We start from the raw sequence: 20,000 nt of genomic DNA on the forward strand, positions 1-20,000 counted from the left end.
AAGAAAGACTGAAAAAGAAAAGAAACCGAATGAAGGCAAGACCAGCTCTTTCTGAAATACACTTCTACATAACTAATAATTCAGGGGGAAGGGAAGTCAAGAAGTTGAGTTTTAAATGAAACAATCATTTTCATCTTCATCCAACAAACGGCCACAATCAGCATGTTGATTGCCGGCGACTCTGTCCGGCAGCTTAACTCACTCAGTACGGCCAGTCCTCTCTTCTCCTCTACACAGACCCCTCGGATGTCCAGTGGGTGTCTGAATGACCCAACCTTTAGCTTCCGTCGTCAAAATTGTGGTATTCTTTGTCAACATTCACGTCTTCAATATAAGAGCCTTTCACTTGCAATATTTTGATGATGGTAATTGGGGTGAAACGCTGTTAACATCGTCTCTTTCGCCGTTCGTATGGAGAGAGTTAACGACCACTGAGATCGTAGTTCAGTGTTAACGACACGAACATTATCATTTTCTGAAGCAGAGCTAAAGCAGAGAAAACGTGCGTGCGTGTTGCCTGTCTTTCACGTGCGCACATAGACGTGCACAGAAAAAACCACTACCATGCATGTTACGAAAATATAAGAGACTGAAGTGGGGGAAAAAAAAGAAGAAAAAAAAAGACGACGACAGAGGAGCGAGGAAGGCGACTCAGAGAAACAGAGGGAGACGGAAGTACGAAGGGCGGCAACAACCACTGAAAATTCCTTGAGGGGAACATCTTTTGCGTTGTCTCCCTTTCTACGGAAAGTGCTGTCCAGCACACCATACTGTTCATGACGTGTGTGTGTGTGTGTGTGTGTATGTGCGTGTGCGTGCATGCATGAATGTGTGCGCATGCGGGAGGGTTAAAGCTCACATGCCAGTGTGTGTAATGTGGTGTGGTGTGGTGTGGTATAGTGTGGTGTGATGTGGTGTGGTGTGGTCGTGGTATTGTGTGGTTTGGTGTGGTGTGGTTTGGTTTGGTGTGGTGTTGCGTGGCGTGGCGTGGTGTGGTGTGGTATAGTGTGGTTTGGTGTGGCGTGGTGTGGCGTGGTATTGTGTGGTGTGGTGTGGTGTGGTGTGGCGTGGCGTGGCGTGGTGTGGTGTGGTATAGTGTGGTGTGGCGTGGCGTGGTGTGGCGTGGCGTGGCGTTGTGTGGTATAGTGTGGTGTGGCGTGGTGTGGCGTGGCGTGGTGTGGTGTGGTATAGTGTGGTGTGGTGTGGTGTGGTGTGGCGTGGCGTGGCGTTGTGTGGTATAGTGTGGTGTGGCGTGGCGTGGTGTGGCGTGGCGTGGCGTTGTGTGGTATAGTGTGGTGTGGCGTGGCGTGGTGTGGCGTGGCGTGGCGTTGTGTGGTATAGTGTGGTGTGGCGTGGCGTGGTGTGGCGTGGCGTGGCGTTGTGTGGTATAGTGTGGTGTGGCGTGGCGTGGTGTGGCGTGGCGTGGCGTTGTGTGGTATAGTGTGGTGTGGTGTGGTGTGGTATAGTGTGGTGTGGCGTGGCGTGGTGTGGTGTGGTATAGTGTGGTTTGGTGTGGTATAGTGTGGTGTGGCGTGGTGTGGTGTGGCGTGGCGTGGCGTTGTGTGGTGTGGTGTGGTGTGGTGTGGCGTGGTGTGGTGTGGTGTGGTATAGTGTGGTGTGGTCTTGTCTGGTGTGGTATGGTGTGGCGTGGTATTGTGTGGTGTGGTGTGGTGTATACACACACACACACACACACACACACAATGTCTCTCTCTTTCTCTGTGTACACACACACTCTCTCTCTCTCTCTCTCTCTCTGTGTGTATATATATATATATATGTTTGTGTGTGTGTGTGTGTGTGTGTGTGTGAAGAGAGGTGGGGGTGCGGGTCCGGAGGAGAGCCTTTCATGTAAGCACACGCACAAACGGATCCGTCTACACTGCGAAAATAACAATTCAGATAAAACTGTTTATTTCGAATGTAAATTCAAAAAGCTACATTCAAAAGCGCATATAAAATCTAGACTAGGACAGTAAAATCGAAAACCATCTCGACGTAACACAACAAAAAAATATATTTTCAAAAATCTTAAGTTTCAGACAAAGGTATGCATCAGTCACGCATTTATTGCGTTCGTATGGAAACCACGGTCCAAAAGCGATACAAAGACACACACACACTGGCTCGCGCGTGCACTTCCTTGCACACCCATACCCACATCCACATACACGCTTGGACGGTCACGGTGACACGCACGCGTGCGCAGACACACATACACACACACACACACACACACACAGTCGGTCATGCCCTTCTTTCCACTCCTACATAGTTGAGAAGACGGGGGGTAGGTGGGGGGAGATAAAAAGATAAAGAGGGGAGCCGGGGGAGGGGGAGGGGAGGGAGGGCAATAGGGAGGAAGAAGAGGGCAGAGACATATACAGAAAAAAAAAGAAAAAAAAGCAAAAAAAAAAAAAAAAAAAAAAAAAAAGCAAGAAACGTACAGAAGAAAACACACTGACAAGAGAGCTCAACATTCAATGCGCCGAAAATAAGAAAATAAACTGTACAGCACAGTCACTGTATAATGAGCATGCAAGTTGTTCCCCAGTACAGCGTAACAGAATCACTTTGACTCCTTGTCAAGTTCGTCAAGCAGGTAGGTGGTACAACGATACATGCATGACTGGCATCACCACTCGTGCCTTTCACTGAAGACAAACGTGTACAAGTGAAAGATCCCCAAACTTTCCCCCCCACGCCCAGCCGACGTGTGTCGCGGCGTCCCATCCCCTTTCATACATCATATGGCTTAATATTAACAAAGACAACAAAATATAACATATAATCATAACCAGAACATGTATCAGTGTCAGTATCAGTAGCTCAAAGAGGCGTCACTGCGTTCGGTCAAATCCATATACGCTACACCACATCTGCCAAGCAGATGCCTGACCAGCAGCGTAACCCAACGCGCTTAGTCAGTCCTCGAGAAAGAAAGATAACAACAACAACAAAATAAATAAATAAATAAATAATAATAATAATAAATAATAGAATAAAATAACAAAAAATAAAATAAAATAAAATAAAAATAAAATGAATAAAAAATAGATAAAAATAATAACAGATAAGAACATGGACAAACCTGAAAACAATTACAAGTTACGTAATTAGCAATAATTGCAATGGATCAACGATAGTTAAACCTACAAAGTGACATTCGACACCAGTTAACAGTCGAGCTGCTGTTTCACGGTTGTGGTCGCAGTCAGTGACAGTGTGAAAAAAAAAGACAATAAAACAATCAGCCATTTTAATCGTGTACATTATTCTAATCGGAGGATGGACAGCAACAAATAATTAGCCATTTAAATCAGCATTTTCTCTTATACAGAGAAACATTGACGATAACAAATATAATTTTTGTAAGTATCTTTTGTTGATCTGAGAAATATTTCTTCTTCTTCTTCTTCTTCTCTGTGAAGAGCTATTGGGGCGCCGTACAGAAGAACTGTTCACCAGAATTCTCCTGGCCTGCCGGTTGTATGTCAAAGCTTAGGTCCCTGTCCCTGTTTTCCTGTTCATTCTGCAATGTTGTCAGTCCATCATTTTTTTCTGTCTTCTCCCCCGTCTCCCTCCCTCAACAGTTCCTTGGATAATTTGTTTAAACAAGTCCATTGGATCTTGTTATATCCCCACACCAGCGTAACTATTGTCAGCTGATCTTCACAAGATCCGAAGTGCTGCGTAATGGTTTGGCGCACTTGTTCATTTGTGATCTGATGTTTAGCATCCTACGATAAATCTTTATTTCCATGACTTCATTTCATATCTTCAGTGAGGGTCCATGTCTCGCATGCACACACGAAGATGAAAATACCAGTGCATGCAGGAGTGTGACCTTATGTGTCGATGTTGTCTTTGCTACCTTGAGAGGGCTTGGTTTGGATCCTTCTTTTCTGATGCGGGATCCTACTGAACAGCTCCCAGCTTCTATCCCTGGACAGTTATATCAGTAGTGATGGTGGTGTTGTGGCTGGCCACCAACTTGTTCTTTTGGCGCTGTTGTCCATGCCCTATCTAGTCGATGTTTCAATCAATTTTTCAACAAGCTGGGTGAGTTCTTGCTCACTACCCGCCAAGCCTTCGAGTCGTATGCGAAGCAAAAGTTCGTGATGGTCCTTTCTCCAGTGCTGACTGTGCTGACATGATCTTCAAGGACGTCAGCCATGATGCGTTTCAGAAACGTGTTCAACATCGTGGGAGACAGAGGGCAACCCTGACGTACTCCCACTGAAGTATGGAACTACTCTCAAATAGTACCTTGTGTGAGTACTGCACTGGTCGCCTCGGAGTATATTAACTAGATGGTGTTGACACCCTTTTGCCGGATGTTAATCTTTTTTTTTTCAATTTTGCCCAAAGTGCTTCCTGCCAGACACTGTCAAACGCCTTTTTGAAGTCTATGAAGACGTGGTAAAATTCCCTTTGGTGTTGGAGAAATTTTTCGCAGAAGGCTCGCAGATAAAATATCTGTTCGATGGTACTTCTCCCTTTGCGGAATCCAGCCTGGTCTTCGGCAATGGTGGTGTCCCCTCATCACTGGAATCTTTTCAGAATGATTTTGAGCATTACTTTAAAAGCATGGCTGATTAAACTGATGGTGCAGCAGTTCTGGCAAATTTGGAAAGATATAAATATGGACAATAATAAACAAATAGCCATTATGTCATTCGGAGACAGATGAACAATAATAAACAATTAGCCATTTTAAGGTATTGTCAATTACACAGACCAGAAAGCAGATGCAGGATAAGTAACTGTACTTAGGCGCTAACATCTGCAACAATACAAGGGAAGCGGAGATACCGGAAACAAAATCATAGTATTACAAGACGAGTTAAGTTTACCACTGCAGCACATGCATGGCATCAACAAATATACTAAAACACATTTTTTTCGAAAATAAAACTACGTGTGATTATCATCAAACATTTTTTTTTTTTTTTTTTAAATAAAACCAAAGTATGAATGAGTACCCTGTCAGTCCAAATATCCCAGTACAGTTTACCTCATATCAAACATCATATCATCTGTCACAGAACCTCGGGGATGGAGTTCGGGGTTGGAGGGGTTAATAAACATTAACAAGAAAGAGGAGCAGAGAAGAGAGAGGGAGATGTGGGAAAGGGGGGTGGTGGTGGGGGGGGGTACAGACAGAACAGATGGGAAGTGAAAGAAAGGGAATAAAAAGAAACAAAAAGAAGACATGTAATAGATTTATAATAAATGGCAACACCAAAAGAGAGAGTAAGAAGGAGAAGGAAGAAAACAAGCAAGAAAGAAAAGATAACAAAGAAACAGAAGAAGAAGAAGAAGAACAATGGAGGAGCAGGAGGGGGAGGAGGAGAGCAACAACAATAACGAGACAATCACATGATATATATATATATATATATATATATATATATATATATATATATCATGTAACCATATCACATGACTATAATTGACTGCTACAGCACCCAGAAACAGGAATAACATGGTCCATGGCATTTTGGAGTACTCCAACAGTCATTTGTGTGTGTGTGTGTGTGTGTGTGTGTGTGTGTGTGTGTGTGTGTGTGTGTGTGTGTTTGAAATGCTGAATACCTTTTCTCACACTAAAAAAACAACAATATTTCCTGTTTTGGCACTTCACAGTGTCTGCATCCGCGCAGACCACACGGTATTCTCTTAGTAACTCATCTTCGTCAGGCGATCCTCCTCACTACTGAGTTAAAAAAAAAAAGTCCCGTAGCTTTTCACAGCCATCTAGGGGGCACTGGAAGGCGGGGCCCAGTCCTCTCCTTGCTCAGCTGAAGTCAGGCACTCATTTACATCCAGGTGGAGTGAGGGAAGGCAACGGAAACAAAGCGCCTTTCCCCAAGGACGCAACACCACGCAGACACAGGCCCTCAATTCCTGATCACTGGTGAACGCTGGATCAGAAATCCAATACTTAATCAACCGAATCTGACCACGGCACAAATTCAGTATTAAAACGGAAGGGTTAAAAAACCCAACAAACATCAATTTGTTCAAAGCACAATGTAAAAACACGCAAGATATTGGAATACATTTTGACTACTTGACTGAGTTATCAACAGTTAAGCTCTCTCTCTCTCTCTCTCTCTCTCTCCACAGCAGACCACAGCCCAACATAAAAAAACAACAACAGCACAGCCAAGTCAGTTTCAATGTCAAGGTGTCCAAGTGTACATAAGATACAAGAATTGTTGCATTAGAAAAGAAGCAGATACCTAATGCACCAAACCAGTTTCAGTTCCGAGCTGACGGGCGCCATAGCCGAATGGTTAAAGCGTTGGACTTTCGATCTGAGGGTCCCGTGTTCGAATCACGGTGACGGCGCCTGGTGGGTAAAGGGTGGAGATTTTTACGATCTCCCAGGTCAACATATGTGCAGACCTGCCAGTGCCTGAACCCCCTTCGTGTGTATACGCAAGCATAAGATCAAATACGCACGTTAAAGATCATGTAATCCATGTCAGCGTTCAGTGGGTTATGGAAACAAGAACATACCCAGCATGCACACCCCCGAAAGCGGAGTATGGCTGCCTACATGGCGGGGTAAAAACGGTCATACACGTAAAAAGCCCACTCGCGTATATACGAGTGAGCGTGGGAGTTGAAACCCACGAACGCAGAAGAAGAAGAAGAAGTAGAAGAAGAAGAAGAAGAAGAAGTAGAAGAAGGAGAAGAAGAAGAAGTTCCGAGCTGTCAAAGCCTGAGGATTCGTCCATATGCTCAACACCACACTGACTTACAAACGAAAAAGAAGCTGATGCCTGACTTCAGCATAGACCCCAACACGTTTGAGAGCCTACCCAATGCCAGGCCAGCAGAGCATCACTTGTCAGTGCCACTGTCTAAAAAATTACATGGAAAGCGTATGCCTTCTTTGAGCCCCTTTGCTAACTGAAGCCAGCGAAGTGTTCAATCAGCCATTTTGCTACTCGTGTCAGTATAGCGCGAAGTGTTAACCATATATGTAGCCGAGCGCTCAACTGGCTACGATGACTGCTTCACGGCAAGCTCTGACTTAATCGCGGCGTTCATTAAGCTGACATTCCTTTCCTGTGTGTGCCTCCACAGCAAGTTTGCGCCACGTGTCACTGCACTGTTCTCCTGTAATAGCCTTGGTAAATAAACCACAGGCAGATATCAGTCAAGACAACATTTGGCATGTCGTGGGGGCAAGCATAACACGATTTCATCGGAGATATACGGTTACAGTTCAGAAACTACCACCGGTTTGCAGACGACTTCCAAACGGACTGACAGCCGGACACGAGTTGAAGTATGGCGTCCAGATGGCTTCAGCTCTCCTGGCCAATGAGTTATCCATGATGGATCAGTGGTCAGTGCTTGCAGTGTGCGTTACGGGACGTTAAACACAAAGCACCCAAGTCAGCATCACAGCTCTGCCTGGTCCAGGTGGACAAAGGTGTTGAGCCTCTTCCAGAACCAGGGATCTCCCTCACTCAACAGACAGGAAGAGCGGATCACCTGCTGAACCTCATCCGGGAACCGCCCCACCTCCATCCCCTCGCGCGACACCAGCGCCACGCGATGATCACGTGCCTGGAGGTGTCGGTCAAAGGCCACATGGAAGGTGAAGTGGAACCAGTCGTTGCCACCCGTGCGGTCCGACAGCACCAAGATACAGCGCGTGCTGCTCTCCACCGCCTGCACGATGTTCTCCTGGATGGCGGCGCCCGGAAGGAAGTCCCGGTCCTCCAGGATGCAGGCGTGGCCCCGCCTCTCTAAAGGCTCCACGATGTTCTTCAGCACGAACGGCAAGTCGTCCTGGGCGTACCAGACGAAGATGGACCTGGGCTGCTGACTCCTCGCAGACTCCACGCTCACCTGGTTCTCCAAGCCCGCAGGGTGATGGTGGTGGTGGTGGTGGGGGGCCTCGTTGTCATTCATGTCTCCATCGTTGTGTCTGTCGTCGGCAACGTCTTCTGCTGCTGCGTAGGCATTGTTATCCTCGTCACTTTCGTCATCGTTGTTGTCTCCTGCGGGAGGTTGCTGGTTGTGGTGCTGTCTGTCCATGATGGCGATGTTGTACTGTTCTGCACCGCTCTGTCTGAGGTCCACGTCCACCTCATGCTCCGATACCTGGCGGACATACACCCCTTCCCCCTCACCCACACTGTCTCTGTTCCTCCCTACCTCCTCCACCTGCATGTTCTCCTCGTTCTCCGCCACAGCCACGATATCGCACATGGGGATAGGTCCGGGGTCCTTGTCCTTTGTGTATTTCTTTGGCCGTTTGGCTGCTACCTTCTCGGGGTGAGCCTTCTTCTCTTTCTTGCGGGTGGCCTTGACATGAGGCATCTCGTAGAGAAGCCTCTTGGCGAAGTGCTTGTCCTCGGTGGAGATGTAGCGGCCCCGATGGACGTAATGGTGGAGTTCCTTGCTAACGCTGTCGTCGATGTCCTTGACGAGCAGGTGGTGGAGGAGGACGGTGAGGAAGTGAGGCATGTCCTTCAGGCACTTGGCCAGCGCCTCGTGCACGGCAGTCACCAGCAGCTCGTCGCGCGCCCAGCCCGCGCCCAACGCCACCACCATCCGCTTGCTGTTCCTCACGCAGTGTCGCACGTTCTCCGAGGTGGTGAAGCCCAGGAAGGCGTCCCGGCTGTAGAAGAACACCTTGTACCTCGTTCCACCATCCGCCTCCTCCTCTTCCAGAGTCTCGATGACGTGCCGCAGTACCCAGGCACGCGCTGCCACGTCACAGACAACGGTGACGTCATAGAGGGCTTGGTGGTCGGGCGGGTCGCGGTCGAAGGGGTGGTAGCCAGTGTGGATGTAGAGCAGCACCTTGAGGCGGCGGCGCTGAAGGAAGGTGAGGACGGCGAGGGTGAGGAGCAGGAAGGCGAAGGTGACGGGCACGGCTACCGGCAGGGCAAGCTGGGACAGCGTGGCGGGCACCTTGCAGACGAACTGTTGGTCGGGCACCGAGGTGAACACATGCCCGTCGTCCTCTTCCGTCGTGCATTTGATAGCTGGCCAGTCCTCCAGTACCCTCTGATGACACACACACACACACACACACACACACACACACAAACCATGGTAACATATGACGGTGTTGAAAGGAGGGAGGGCGGAGTAAATAAGGTTAGAAGGTCAATCTGGAGAGAAAGACAGTACTTATGCAAAGATGTAAGGACGGGATGAAGATGAACAGATTAAAACGTCGTGAAAGAGAAGAAGGAAAATGCTACTACGACGACTGCCACTACTACTTCTACTACTACTGATAATAAAAGAAAATAATAACCATGCACACTTGTACAGCGCCTAAGAGCTTTGGGCACTTTACACCACTCATTACCACTCTCTATTCCACTCGCTCACTCTTTCTCATACCTCATTACAATTAAATCATGTGCAAAATTTGGCAGGTATTGTAGAAGTAAGAGACCGATAATGCTTACAGGTAGGTTTTGAAACGATGGTGAGTTTTTTTGCTGTTTCTTTTTTAGTGACGAGCGTAAGGCAGAGAAGGAGGCAGATGAGTGGATATGTGAAAGATTTGCTCCAGATATGAGGAGCAGTAAAGAGGAAGAAGTGCTAACCACAATGTTCTTGAACTGACATGTGCAATTTTGAGAACGGAACAGTCTGAGGTAGAGCCGAGAGTTCTTGAGGGAGTGTAAGCACTGATAAAGACAGTAACATACACAGGTCCAGTGGAGTGGAAAGCAGAGAACCAAAGACATGCAACTTTTGGATTTAATTCTCGCCTCAACAGGCAGCCAGTGCAGAGAACGGGAGGTTAGGTGAAACGCAAACAGTACATGGGACACTGAGGATCAGACGTGCAGCATTGTTTTGAAGTTTTTAAATACGCTGAGGAAGATTATGGGGACAACCTGTGAAAACAGAATCATTACAGTCGTCGTTTTGTGAAAGCACAACAGCGGAAATAAGACTTTTTTGTTGTTGGTAGTTTCAACAAAAATGGAGAAAAGAAGACGAAAAACAAGAACAAGACACAAAAAGACTGAGCTTACATGGAAGATGAAGTACACACACACACACACACACACACACACACCTGGTGTTCCAGGATCCATCCTTTCAGCCACAGCGTGGTGCAGTCACAGCGGAATGGGTTCCCAGCCAGCCGGACCTCCTTCAGCTGCTCCAGTCTGGCGAAGTCTGGCTTCAGGTCTGTCAGCCAGTTGTCGTCCAGATGCAGCACCTTCAGATCTGGCATCTGCAGCAGCACGTCCATCGGCAGGTCCTGTGCAGATGGAGCACGGTGATGATGATTATGACGATAATCACGATGGTGATGATGACGATGACAGGAGAACAAGATGAACAGAACAAAAACAATGTCTACAGGAAAGAATAAGAAGAAGGGCTACTACAACTACTACTCCACCAGACAACGACCAAAAGCCTTCAAGTCCCAGATTACTCCACCAAACAACGACCAAAAGCCTTCAAGTCCCAGATACTAGACAACGACCAAAAGCCTTCAAGTCCCAGATACTAGACAACGACCAAAAGCCTTCAAGTCCCAGACAGTTACTCCACCAAACAACGACCAAAAGCCTTCAAGTCCCAAATAATTACTCCATCAGACAACAACCAAAAGCCTTCAAGTCCCAGATACCAGACAACGACCAAAACCCTTCAAGTCCCAGATAGTTACTCCACCAAACAACGACCAAAAGCCTTTCAGTCCCAGAGTTACTCCACCAAACAACGACCAGAAGCCTTTCAGTCCCAGAGTTACTCCATCAGACAACGACCAGAAGCCTTCAAGTCCCAGATAGTTACTCCATCAGACAACAACCAAAAGCCTTCAAGTCCCAGATACCAGACAACGACCAAAAGCCTTCAAGTCCCAGATAGTTACTCCACCAAACAACGACCAAAAGCCTTTCAGTCCCAGAGTTACTCCACCAGACAACAACCAAAAGCCTTCAAGTTCCAGATAGTTACTCCACCAAACAACGACCAGAAGCCTTCAAGTCCCAGATTACTCCATCAGACAATGACCAAAAGCCTTCAAGTCCCAGATACCAGACAACGACCAAAAGCCTTCAAGTTCCAGATAGTTACTCCACCAAACAACGACCAAAAGCCTTTCAGTCCCAGAGGTACTCCACCAAACAACGACCAGAAGCCTTCAAGTCCCAGATTACTCCACCAGACAATGACCAAAAGCCTTCAAGTCCCAGATACCAGACAACGACCAAAAGCCTTCAAGTCCCAGATAGTTACTCCACCAAACAACGACCAGAAGCCTTCAAGTCCCAGATAGTTACTCCATCAGACAACAACCAAAAGCCTTCAAGTCCCAGATACCAGACAACGACCAAAAGCCTTCAAGTCCCAGATAGTTACTCCACCAAACAACGACCAAAAGCCTTCAAGTCCCAAATAATTACTCCATCAGACAACAACCAAAAGCCTTCAAGTCCCAGATAGTTACTCCACCAAACAACGACCAGAAGCCTTCAAGTCCCAGATAGTTACTCCACCAAACAACGACCAGAAGCCTTCAAGTCCCAAATAGTTACTCCATCAGACAACGACCAGAAGCCTTCAAGTCCCAGATAGTTACTCCACCAAACAACGACCAAAAGCCTTTCAGTCCCAGAGTTACTCCACCAAACAACGACCAGAAGCCTTTCAGTCCCAGAGTTACTCCACCAAACAACGACCAGAAGCCTTCAAGTCCCAGACAGTTACTCCATCAGACAACAACCAAAAGCCTTCAAGTCCCAGATACCAGACAACGACCAAAAGCCTTCAAGTCCCAGATAGTTACTCCACCAAACAACGACCAGAAGCCTTCAAGTCCCAGATTACTCCACCAAACAACGACCAAAAGCCTTTCAGTCCCAGAGTTACTCCACCAGACAACAACCAAAAGCCTTCAAGTTCCAGATAGTTACTCCACCAGACAATGACCAAAAGCCTTCAAGTCCCAGATAGTTACACCACCAGACAACAACCAAAAGCCTTCAAGTCCCAGATAGTTACACCACCAGACAACAACCAAAAGCCTTCAAGTTCCAGATAGTTACTCCACCAGACAATGACCAAAAGCCTTCAAGTCCCAGATACCAGACAACGACCAAAAGCCTTCAAGTCCCAGATAGTTACTCCACCAGACAACGACCAGAAGCCTTCAAGTCCCAGATAGTTACTCCACCAGACAACGACCAGAAGTCTTCAAGTCCCAGATAGTTACTCCACCAAACAACAACCAAAAGTCTTCAAGTCCCAGACTCCACAAGACAACGACCAAAAGCCCTAGAGTGCCAGGACTTCCCCTTGCAAAACCAGACAGACCTCAACCTCAGACGAACAGCCAGGACACCACACCTCTTCAGATAGCCAGATTCTCCCTGGGAATGCCAAGATGGACCCAACACCCGGATCGGACAGACATCCAGGACTCAACCCCCTCGAACAACAAAATACCCCCGAAAACGGAGTATGGCTGCCTACATGGCGCGGTAGAAACGGTCATACACGTAAATGCCCACTCGTGTACATACAGGTGAACTTGGGAGCTGAAGAACAACAACAACAACGAAACCTTCATAGCACCAAGATCCCAGCATGTGACTGTGTGTGTGTGACTATGACACTGACCTCCGCCCTCCCCCCTCGTCCCCCCACCCCCTCTGACCCCCTCCCCCACGCCTCACGCACCTTTCCCCACCCCACCCCATCCCACCGTCCCCTGACTCTTCTTCCATGTCCCTACCCCCACCCCACCCCCACCCCTCTTTCCTTCTTCCAGTGAACTGACCTTGACGTTGTTGGAGGTGAGTTTGAGGGAGGTGAGGTGGGTGAGGTATGGCCGTCTCTCCAGGCTCTGAATGGTGTTGTTCTGCAGCCACAGCTCCTGGGTTCTGTCTGGCACCGTCTCTGGCAGCGAGGTCAGGCCTGGGAATTATGGAATAGATTATAAAGGAGGGGCTTGATACTCTGACTTTGTCATTCTGTCTAAAAAAAACCCCACCTCTCTCTCTCTCTCTCTCTCCCCCTCTTCTCTGGTGTATTTCTGTTTGTCCGTCTGACTGTTTCTGTCTCTGTCTATCACCTTCTTTGATATTCTCTCTCTCTCTCTTTCTCTCTCTCTCTCACCAATACTGCTGCAGTTGCTATTAACTACTACTACTACTACTACTACTCTCTCTCTCTCTCTCTCTCTCTCTCTATATATATATATATATAGACGTGTGTGTGTGTGTGTGTGTGTGTGTGTGTGTGTGTGTGTGTGTGTGTGGAGGGGGTGTCAGTCTGTCTCATTTTTTTCTCTCTTTATATTTTTACGTAATCTTGCCACAACCACTATCACTACCACCACCACCACCAATACTGCTGCAGTTGCTATTAACTACTACTACTACTACTACTCTCTCTCTCTCTCTCTATCTCTCTCTCTATATATATATATGTATATATATAGACGTGTGTGTGTGTGTGTGTGTGTGTGTGTATGTGTGTGTGTGTGTGTGTGTGTGTGTGTGTGTGTATTGCAGCTACTAGTAGTAGGCCTCCTTCGGTCATGGCTGACCATGGATAGAGTATATCCGACCTAATGTCTAATAGGGCTGTCTGCTTGGACCAAGCAGCATCGCCTGTGACTGTATAGACCGATGCCAGAGAGACAGTCTCTGTCGCAGCGGTCACATGTGTAAGCTGATGCTGGATTGTTGGCTGCCGTCCCTTTTCTTCGAGCTCGCTTTTCTGCTGCAAGAGTTGACGGTTTGTCTTTACCAATCCGTAGCTGGTTTTTTAGAGTGCTTCTTCAGCTGTTACAGTCATCTGCAAGGTCCAAGGACTCACGTGTTGATCTCAAGTACCTTCATGTCACGTTTGCAAACGTCTTTGTATCTTAGCTGTGGGCGGCCGATGCTTCTCTGCCCTGTGGCGAGCTCTCCATAAAGGATGTCTTTTTGGGATGCGACCATCTTCCATGCAGCGAACGTGGCCCAGCCAGAGCAGCCGACGCTGTCTCAGCATGGTATACATGGTCGGGAGGCCAGCGCGAGTCAGGACTTCGGTGTTTGTCACTTTGTCTTGCCAGGAGATGCCAAGTATGCGCAGTAGGCTTCTCAGGTGGAAGGTATTGAGCCTTTTCTCTTGACGAGCATGTGTGGTCCACGCCTCACTGCTATACAGCAAGGTGCTGAAGACGCAGGCCATCTTTGTCTTCGTGGTCAGCTTGGGATTTGTCCACACTCTTTGTGTGAGGAGGGCTAGCGTTGTGGCTGCCTTCCCGATCCTCTTGTCGATCTCAGTGTCAAGGGAGAGGTTGTCGGTGATGTTGGACCCAAGGTAAGTGAATTGATGGATGGCTTCAAGCTCGTAGTCATCATTGGTGATGGCTGGTGGAGATGGCGTGTCTTGGCCTTGGACGTTTGTCTTCTTGAGACTGATGGTCAGACCGAAATCTTTGCAGGTCTGGGAGAAGTGGTCCATTAGTGACCGCAAGTCCTGCTGGGTGTGGTTCACAACTGCGGCATCATCGGCAAAGAGCATGTCTCTGATAAGGGCTTCACGGACTTTTGTCCTTGCTCTGAGGCGGGCGAGATTGAAGAGCCTGCCATCTGATCTGGTCCACAGGTAGATCTCTTCTTGCACTGTGCTGAACGCATGCCTCAGGAGAAGAGCAAAGAAGATTCCAAACAGGGTGGGGGCGAGGACGCAGCCTTGTTTGACACCGCTGCGTACGTCGAAGGGCTTGGAGAGGTTACCATTAAATTGCACCATCCCTTTCATGTTGGAGTGGAAGGACTCAATCAAGTTGTGCAGTTTGGGGGGGCAGCCGATCTTTCGAAGAGCCCTGAAAAGCTGTTAATGGCCTTGCTGAGTTCGTCTTCAGTTGGCTCTGCATCAAGTTGATGGCATCGAGGGCTGAGCTGGACACCATGTTTTCTGTGGAGTAGAGGTCGGGGTAGTGTTCCGCCCATCTCTCCATCTGCTGGCTAGGATCGTTGATTATTTCCCCAGTGGAGGATTTGAGGGGGGCAGTCTTGCTCTGTGTTGGTCCCAGTGCCTTCTTGATGCCGTCATAAATCCCTCGGATGTTGCCTCTTTCAGCAGCATTCTGTATCTCTTCGCTGAGCTCTGTCCAGTACTCATTTGCACATCGCCTGTTTGTACTCGGTGAGTGCAGCGTGCTGGGCCTCAATAGTGGGAGTCATCTCTGATGATTTGGCCTCAAACCCGTCGCGGGACTTCGCGGTTTTCTTCCCAAAGGTGTCCATAGCAATGCAGTGCATAGTGTCTCGTAGCGTTTCCCATCTTTCTGTGGCAGAGTCTCTGGGCTACAATGCATCAAATTCTCTCTCTGTTCTACAACGTCTGGCTGAGACATCTTGCTGACGTCAATGCGAGGGTTCCCTTATTTCTTTGAGCAGTGGAACTTCTTTGGTCACAGTCTGATCTTGCAAAATTTCATGGAAAAACCAACCTTCATAGCACCAAGGTCCTAGTATGTGACTGGCAAAATTTCATGGAAAAACCCACTTGACTTCGTAAAACTAATAAATGGCAGACACTAGAAAAAAGGTGTTGCTGCACTGACGCAACCTGAATTTCGCGCAGAGATATCTGCTGTGACAAATGGAATTCGTCTCAGCAAGGGGCAGTAAAAGAAAACAGAAGAGAATGAAATAACATGAAATTTAAAATAAAATGAAAAGAGAAAACGTAACATCAAACAAAAGAATAAAATCAGAATAAAATACGAAAAATAACGTGAAATGAAATCAGAAAACTCGAATCAAATCATAAGGAAATAAAATAAATTGAAACAAAATAAAAACAATCAACGCAAAACAAATAAAAACCACTGACCTCCACTCTGACAATCCACGATGACAGTGTGGACTTTGGTCCGCACGTAACACTCGCAGCCTTCCGGACAGGACGACTGTCCACCGCCATCTTCCTCCTTCAAAGGGCAGTAAGTCTCCTCGTCCCTCAGGACAGCCACGGGTTTCCCCGATAGCTCAGAGGGCCAGGCGCACTGCCAGCCCTCCAGACAAGCTTCATTTCCCGTCAGTATTTTGTTCTCCTTCCACTCCTGCAGTGTGTGGGTCACGTTGAGGATGTGGCAGTCACAGGCCAGTGGTGACCCGTCCAGCTGAATGGTGAAGTGTTGGATGACCAGCAGGAAGATGCCCGTGGTTTCTCGCGACTCATTGTAGAGAGCCACAGATCGGAGCTGGCTGTTCTTCAGAGAGATGATCTTCTGGAAGTCGGGGTTCTCTCTGACGTTGACAAACTCGCCTGTGGTTGGGTTCTTCAGCGCGTCCGCCAGCACGGACAGGGTGGTCTGGCTGCTGATGTCCACGAAGTCCAGGACTTGGATGTTGGTGTAGTCCAGGTATGTGTGGAGCAGACCTCTCAGCAGAAGCACGATGACCGGGAAGGTCCTCAGCGGGTTGTGCTGCAGCTCCAACTGCTTCAGCTTGACGGCGTGGGTGGTGAAGGCTTCTTTCCGGACCTCCACAATCTGGTTGTTCTTCAGGCTGACACGGGTCAGTTCCTGGAGTCTAGTGAACAGACCCTCCTGGATGACCTGCAGGTGGTTGTGGCCCAGGTCCAGAAGCTCCAGCTTTCTCACGGTGCTGAAGACAGGAGTCGGCAGACTGACCAGTTTGTTGCCCTGGAGGTCCAATCTCCTCAGATTCACCAGACGAGCAAACACATTCTCTGGAAGCAATTCCAGGTCATTGTGAGCCAAGCTTAGAAACTGAAGTGATGGCACGTTATCAAAAACATCAGCAGCGATTTCTTTCAGTCCATTTCGCTCTATGGATATATACTGGAAATCACTGTGGAACTGAAAATGAGTCAGGTTGGTTATTCTGTTGCCATTCAGGAGATAGACTCTGCGGAACAGGTTAGGCTGCATGTCGAAAGAATTGTCAAAGTTGTAATGGATGTTGAACTGGTACGTTCTGCTCATGTTCCGGGGCAATGTGGCGAATCCTGGGGGCCAGGGGAAGTCCACGGGGGCCGTCAGGTTGTTGTCGCCCATCTCCAGAGCCCTCAGGTTGGGTATCGCCGTGTGGAGCACTTGAGGGAACGACGTCAGACTGTCGTTGGTGAAGTCCATCTCTACCAGGTTGTGCAGGTAGTCAGCACACAGCGCCAGGTGGGGCAGGTAAGTGCTGGTGGTCCAGTCTCTCAGGATGCCCAATGCCACCACGTTCCTAAAGGCCCGACACAGCTCGGGCTTCTCCACCACCTCGCTCAGGTTCCAGGCTCTGTTGGCGATCACCGTTAACACGCGCAGCTCCGACATGTTGGCCAAGATATCCACAGCTTTGAGGTTGATCCGACAGTAAATCGTCTGCAAATAGGAAATGGCGTGTGGGTACCACCGGTAAGGTGATGACATGTTTCCGGTCCTCTGCTCCTCACTTCCTGTTTCGGAAGGGACAGAACTGTTTCCGGACGTGGCAGGACGGGAAGAGGCGTCCAGCTCCTCAGCTTCGTCGTCCTCCATGAACACCACGTCCGTCCCCTGGGGGTTGAGACAGCCGACGGCGAAGGCCACGATGGCGTCACTGGTGGCGGAAGGATCCATCACACTCTCCAGATCCCGCCTGGTGAAGTAACACCGGGATTCGCTCTTGTCCACCAGGTACTGCTTCATCAGCATCGGCAGATTCTCACCGTCCACCTCAAAGTTCTCGTTGCGCACGTGTTCTGTCAGGTCGTACCGACATCGGGTCAACCGGGGAGGGGAGGAGGTGGTGGTGTGGGAGTTCACGGGGGGCGGTGTGGATGTCAGATTGGTGGGACTGTCGTGTTGGCTGCTGTTACTGCTGGAGTTGCCGCTCTCCACGCCAGAGGTTGGGGTTCCTGTGTTGGTGCCATCACCGTCAGGTGTGCGGGTGAGGGGAGAGGTGGATGTTGGCAGCAAAGGGCCGGCGGAGGTCAGCGCTACCACCACAGTCAGACAGAAGAGACGACAGGGCAGACGTGGGCATTCCATTCTGGCAAAAGGCGTGTAGACGTTTCTTGCGTTTCGAAGTTTCAGATCATCGTTCCTGGAACACACACACACACACACACACACACACACACACATGACCCTATAGAGATTGACAAAAGAAAGAAAAATAGAAACATAAGCAGCCAGATACATGGATACAAAGGAAGCAGAGAGCGAGAGAGAGAGAGAGAGGCTGATACATAAAATGAGACAAATAAGAACATGGGGAGAGAGAGAGAGAGCGAGAGAGAGAGAGAGAGAGAGAGAGAGTGAGAGAGAGAGAGAGATCTTAAGTCAAAGCACACACACACACACAAACACACACACACACACAAGCACTCACTCGCAATACACCATACAGACACACACACTCACTCACGAAGAGTCACTCCGATCGCAACACAACACACACACACACACACACACCAAGCGCCCAACTTACCTCTCAGACGAACGAACATGAACTGATACTGAACTCAGTGTTAGCTTCACATGCATATATAGACGAATACGTCAAGCACTGACGTCATGATTGACATCTTGTGGCTACGCCCACAACACACAGCATACCTTGCGTCTGACAGAGGAAGGTCAGCATGATTCTGCGCATGTGTGACGTTGTGATGATGATGATGTGATGATAATGATGATGATGATGTGACGATGTGGTGGTGATGATGTTGTATTTGAATTTCTTTTTATCACAACAGATTTCTGTGTGAAATTCGGGCTGCTCTCCCCAGGGAGAGCGCGTCGCTACACTACAGCGCCACCCTTTTTTATTTTTATTTTTTTTTTTATAGTTTTTCCTGCGTGCAGTTTCATTTGTTTTTCCTATTGAAGTGGATTTTTTCTACAGAATTTTGCCAGGAACAACTTTTTTTGTTGCTGTTGGTTCTTTTTACGTGCGCTAAGTGCATGATGCACAAGGGACCTCGGTTTATCGTCTCATCCGAATGACTAGCGTCCAGACCACCACTCAAGGTCTAGTGGAGGGGGAGAAAATATCGGCGGCTGAGCTGTGATTCGAACCAGCGCGCTCAGATTCTCTCGCTTCCTATGCGGACGCGTTACTCCACTTGTGGCGTGGTGTAGAAAGGTGTGGTGTGGTGTGGTATGGTGTTGATGTGATGCAGATGAAAATGTGATTATGATAATGATTATGATAATGATTATGATAATGATGATGATGATGTGGTGAGGAGGATGTTGGTGATGATGATGGCGATGGCGATGGAATGATGATGATACTGATGTGACAATGCTGTGGTGTGGTGTGGTGTGGTGTGGTGTGGTGTGGTGTGGTGATGTGTGGTGTGGTGTGGTGAGGTGTGGTGAGATGTGGTGTGGTGTGGTGTGGTGTGGTGAGGTGTGGTGTGGTGTGGTGTGGTGTGGTGTGTGGTGTGGCGTGGTGTAGTGTGGCGTAGTGTGGACTGGTGTGGTGTGGTGTGGTGTGTTGTGTTGTGGTGAGGTGTGGTGAGGTGTGGTGTGGTGTGGTGTGGTGTGGTGTGGTGAGGTGTGTTGTAGTGTGGTGTGTTGTGTTGTGGTGAGGTGTGGTGAGGTGTGTTGTGGTGTGGTGTGTTGTGTTGTGGTGAGGTGTGGTGTGGTGTGCTGTGTTGTGGTGTGGTGTGGTGTGGTGTGGTGAGGTGTGGTGAGGTGTGTTGTGGTGTGGTGTGTTGTGTTGTGGTGAGGTGTGGTGAGGTGTGTTGTGTTGTGGTGTGGTGTGGTGTGGTGTGGTGTGGCGTGGTGTAGTGTGGCGTAGTGTGGACTGGTGTGGTGTGGTGTGGTGGTGTGGTGTGGTGAGGTGTGTTGTAGTGTGGTGTGTTGTGTTGTGGTGAGGTGTGGTGAGGTGTGTTGTGTTGTGGTGTGGTGTGGTGTGGTGTGGTGTGGTGAGGTGTGGTGTGGTGTGGTGTGGTGTGGTGTGGTGTGGTGTGTGGTGTGTGTGGGGTGTGGTGTGGCGTGGTGTAGTGTGGCGTAGTGTGGACTG

At 48.6% G+C, this 20,000-nt stretch overlaps 1 protein-coding gene across 4 annotated transcripts in view; it reads right to left on the bottom strand.

The window, feature by feature from the left end:
* Positions 1–1,897: 1,897 nt before the first annotated feature.
* LOC143289219 (uncharacterized) overlaps positions 1,898–20,000 on the bottom strand; it is a 53,970-nt gene continuing 35,867 nt past the window's right edge. For 3 of the 4 annotated variants that reach the window (XM_076598173.1, XM_076598174.1, XM_076598177.1), the window contains 4 exons: positions 15,862–18,068; positions 12,803–12,939; positions 10,079–10,267; positions 1,898–9,042 (listed from right to left, as the gene is read on the bottom strand). In XM_076598173.1, the coding sequence (XP_076454288.1) occupies positions 7,423–9,042; positions 10,079–10,267; positions 12,803–12,939; positions 15,862–18,013 (4,098 nt within the window). In that variant the 5' untranslated portion in view covers positions 18,014–18,068 and the 3' untranslated portion in view covers positions 1,898–7,422. Of the gene's footprint in view, positions 9,043–10,078; positions 10,268–12,802; positions 12,940–15,861; positions 18,069–18,455; positions 18,467–20,000 lie in introns of those variants that run through there. The other variant, XM_076598176.1, reaches the window with a different exon arrangement.

The sequence above is a fragment of the Babylonia areolata genome, chromosome 13 (assembly GCF_041734735.1).
Source record: "Babylonia areolata isolate BAREFJ2019XMU chromosome 13, ASM4173473v1, whole genome shotgun sequence".
Taxonomy (NCBI): Eukaryota; Metazoa; Mollusca; class Gastropoda; order Neogastropoda; family Buccinidae; genus Babylonia; species Babylonia areolata.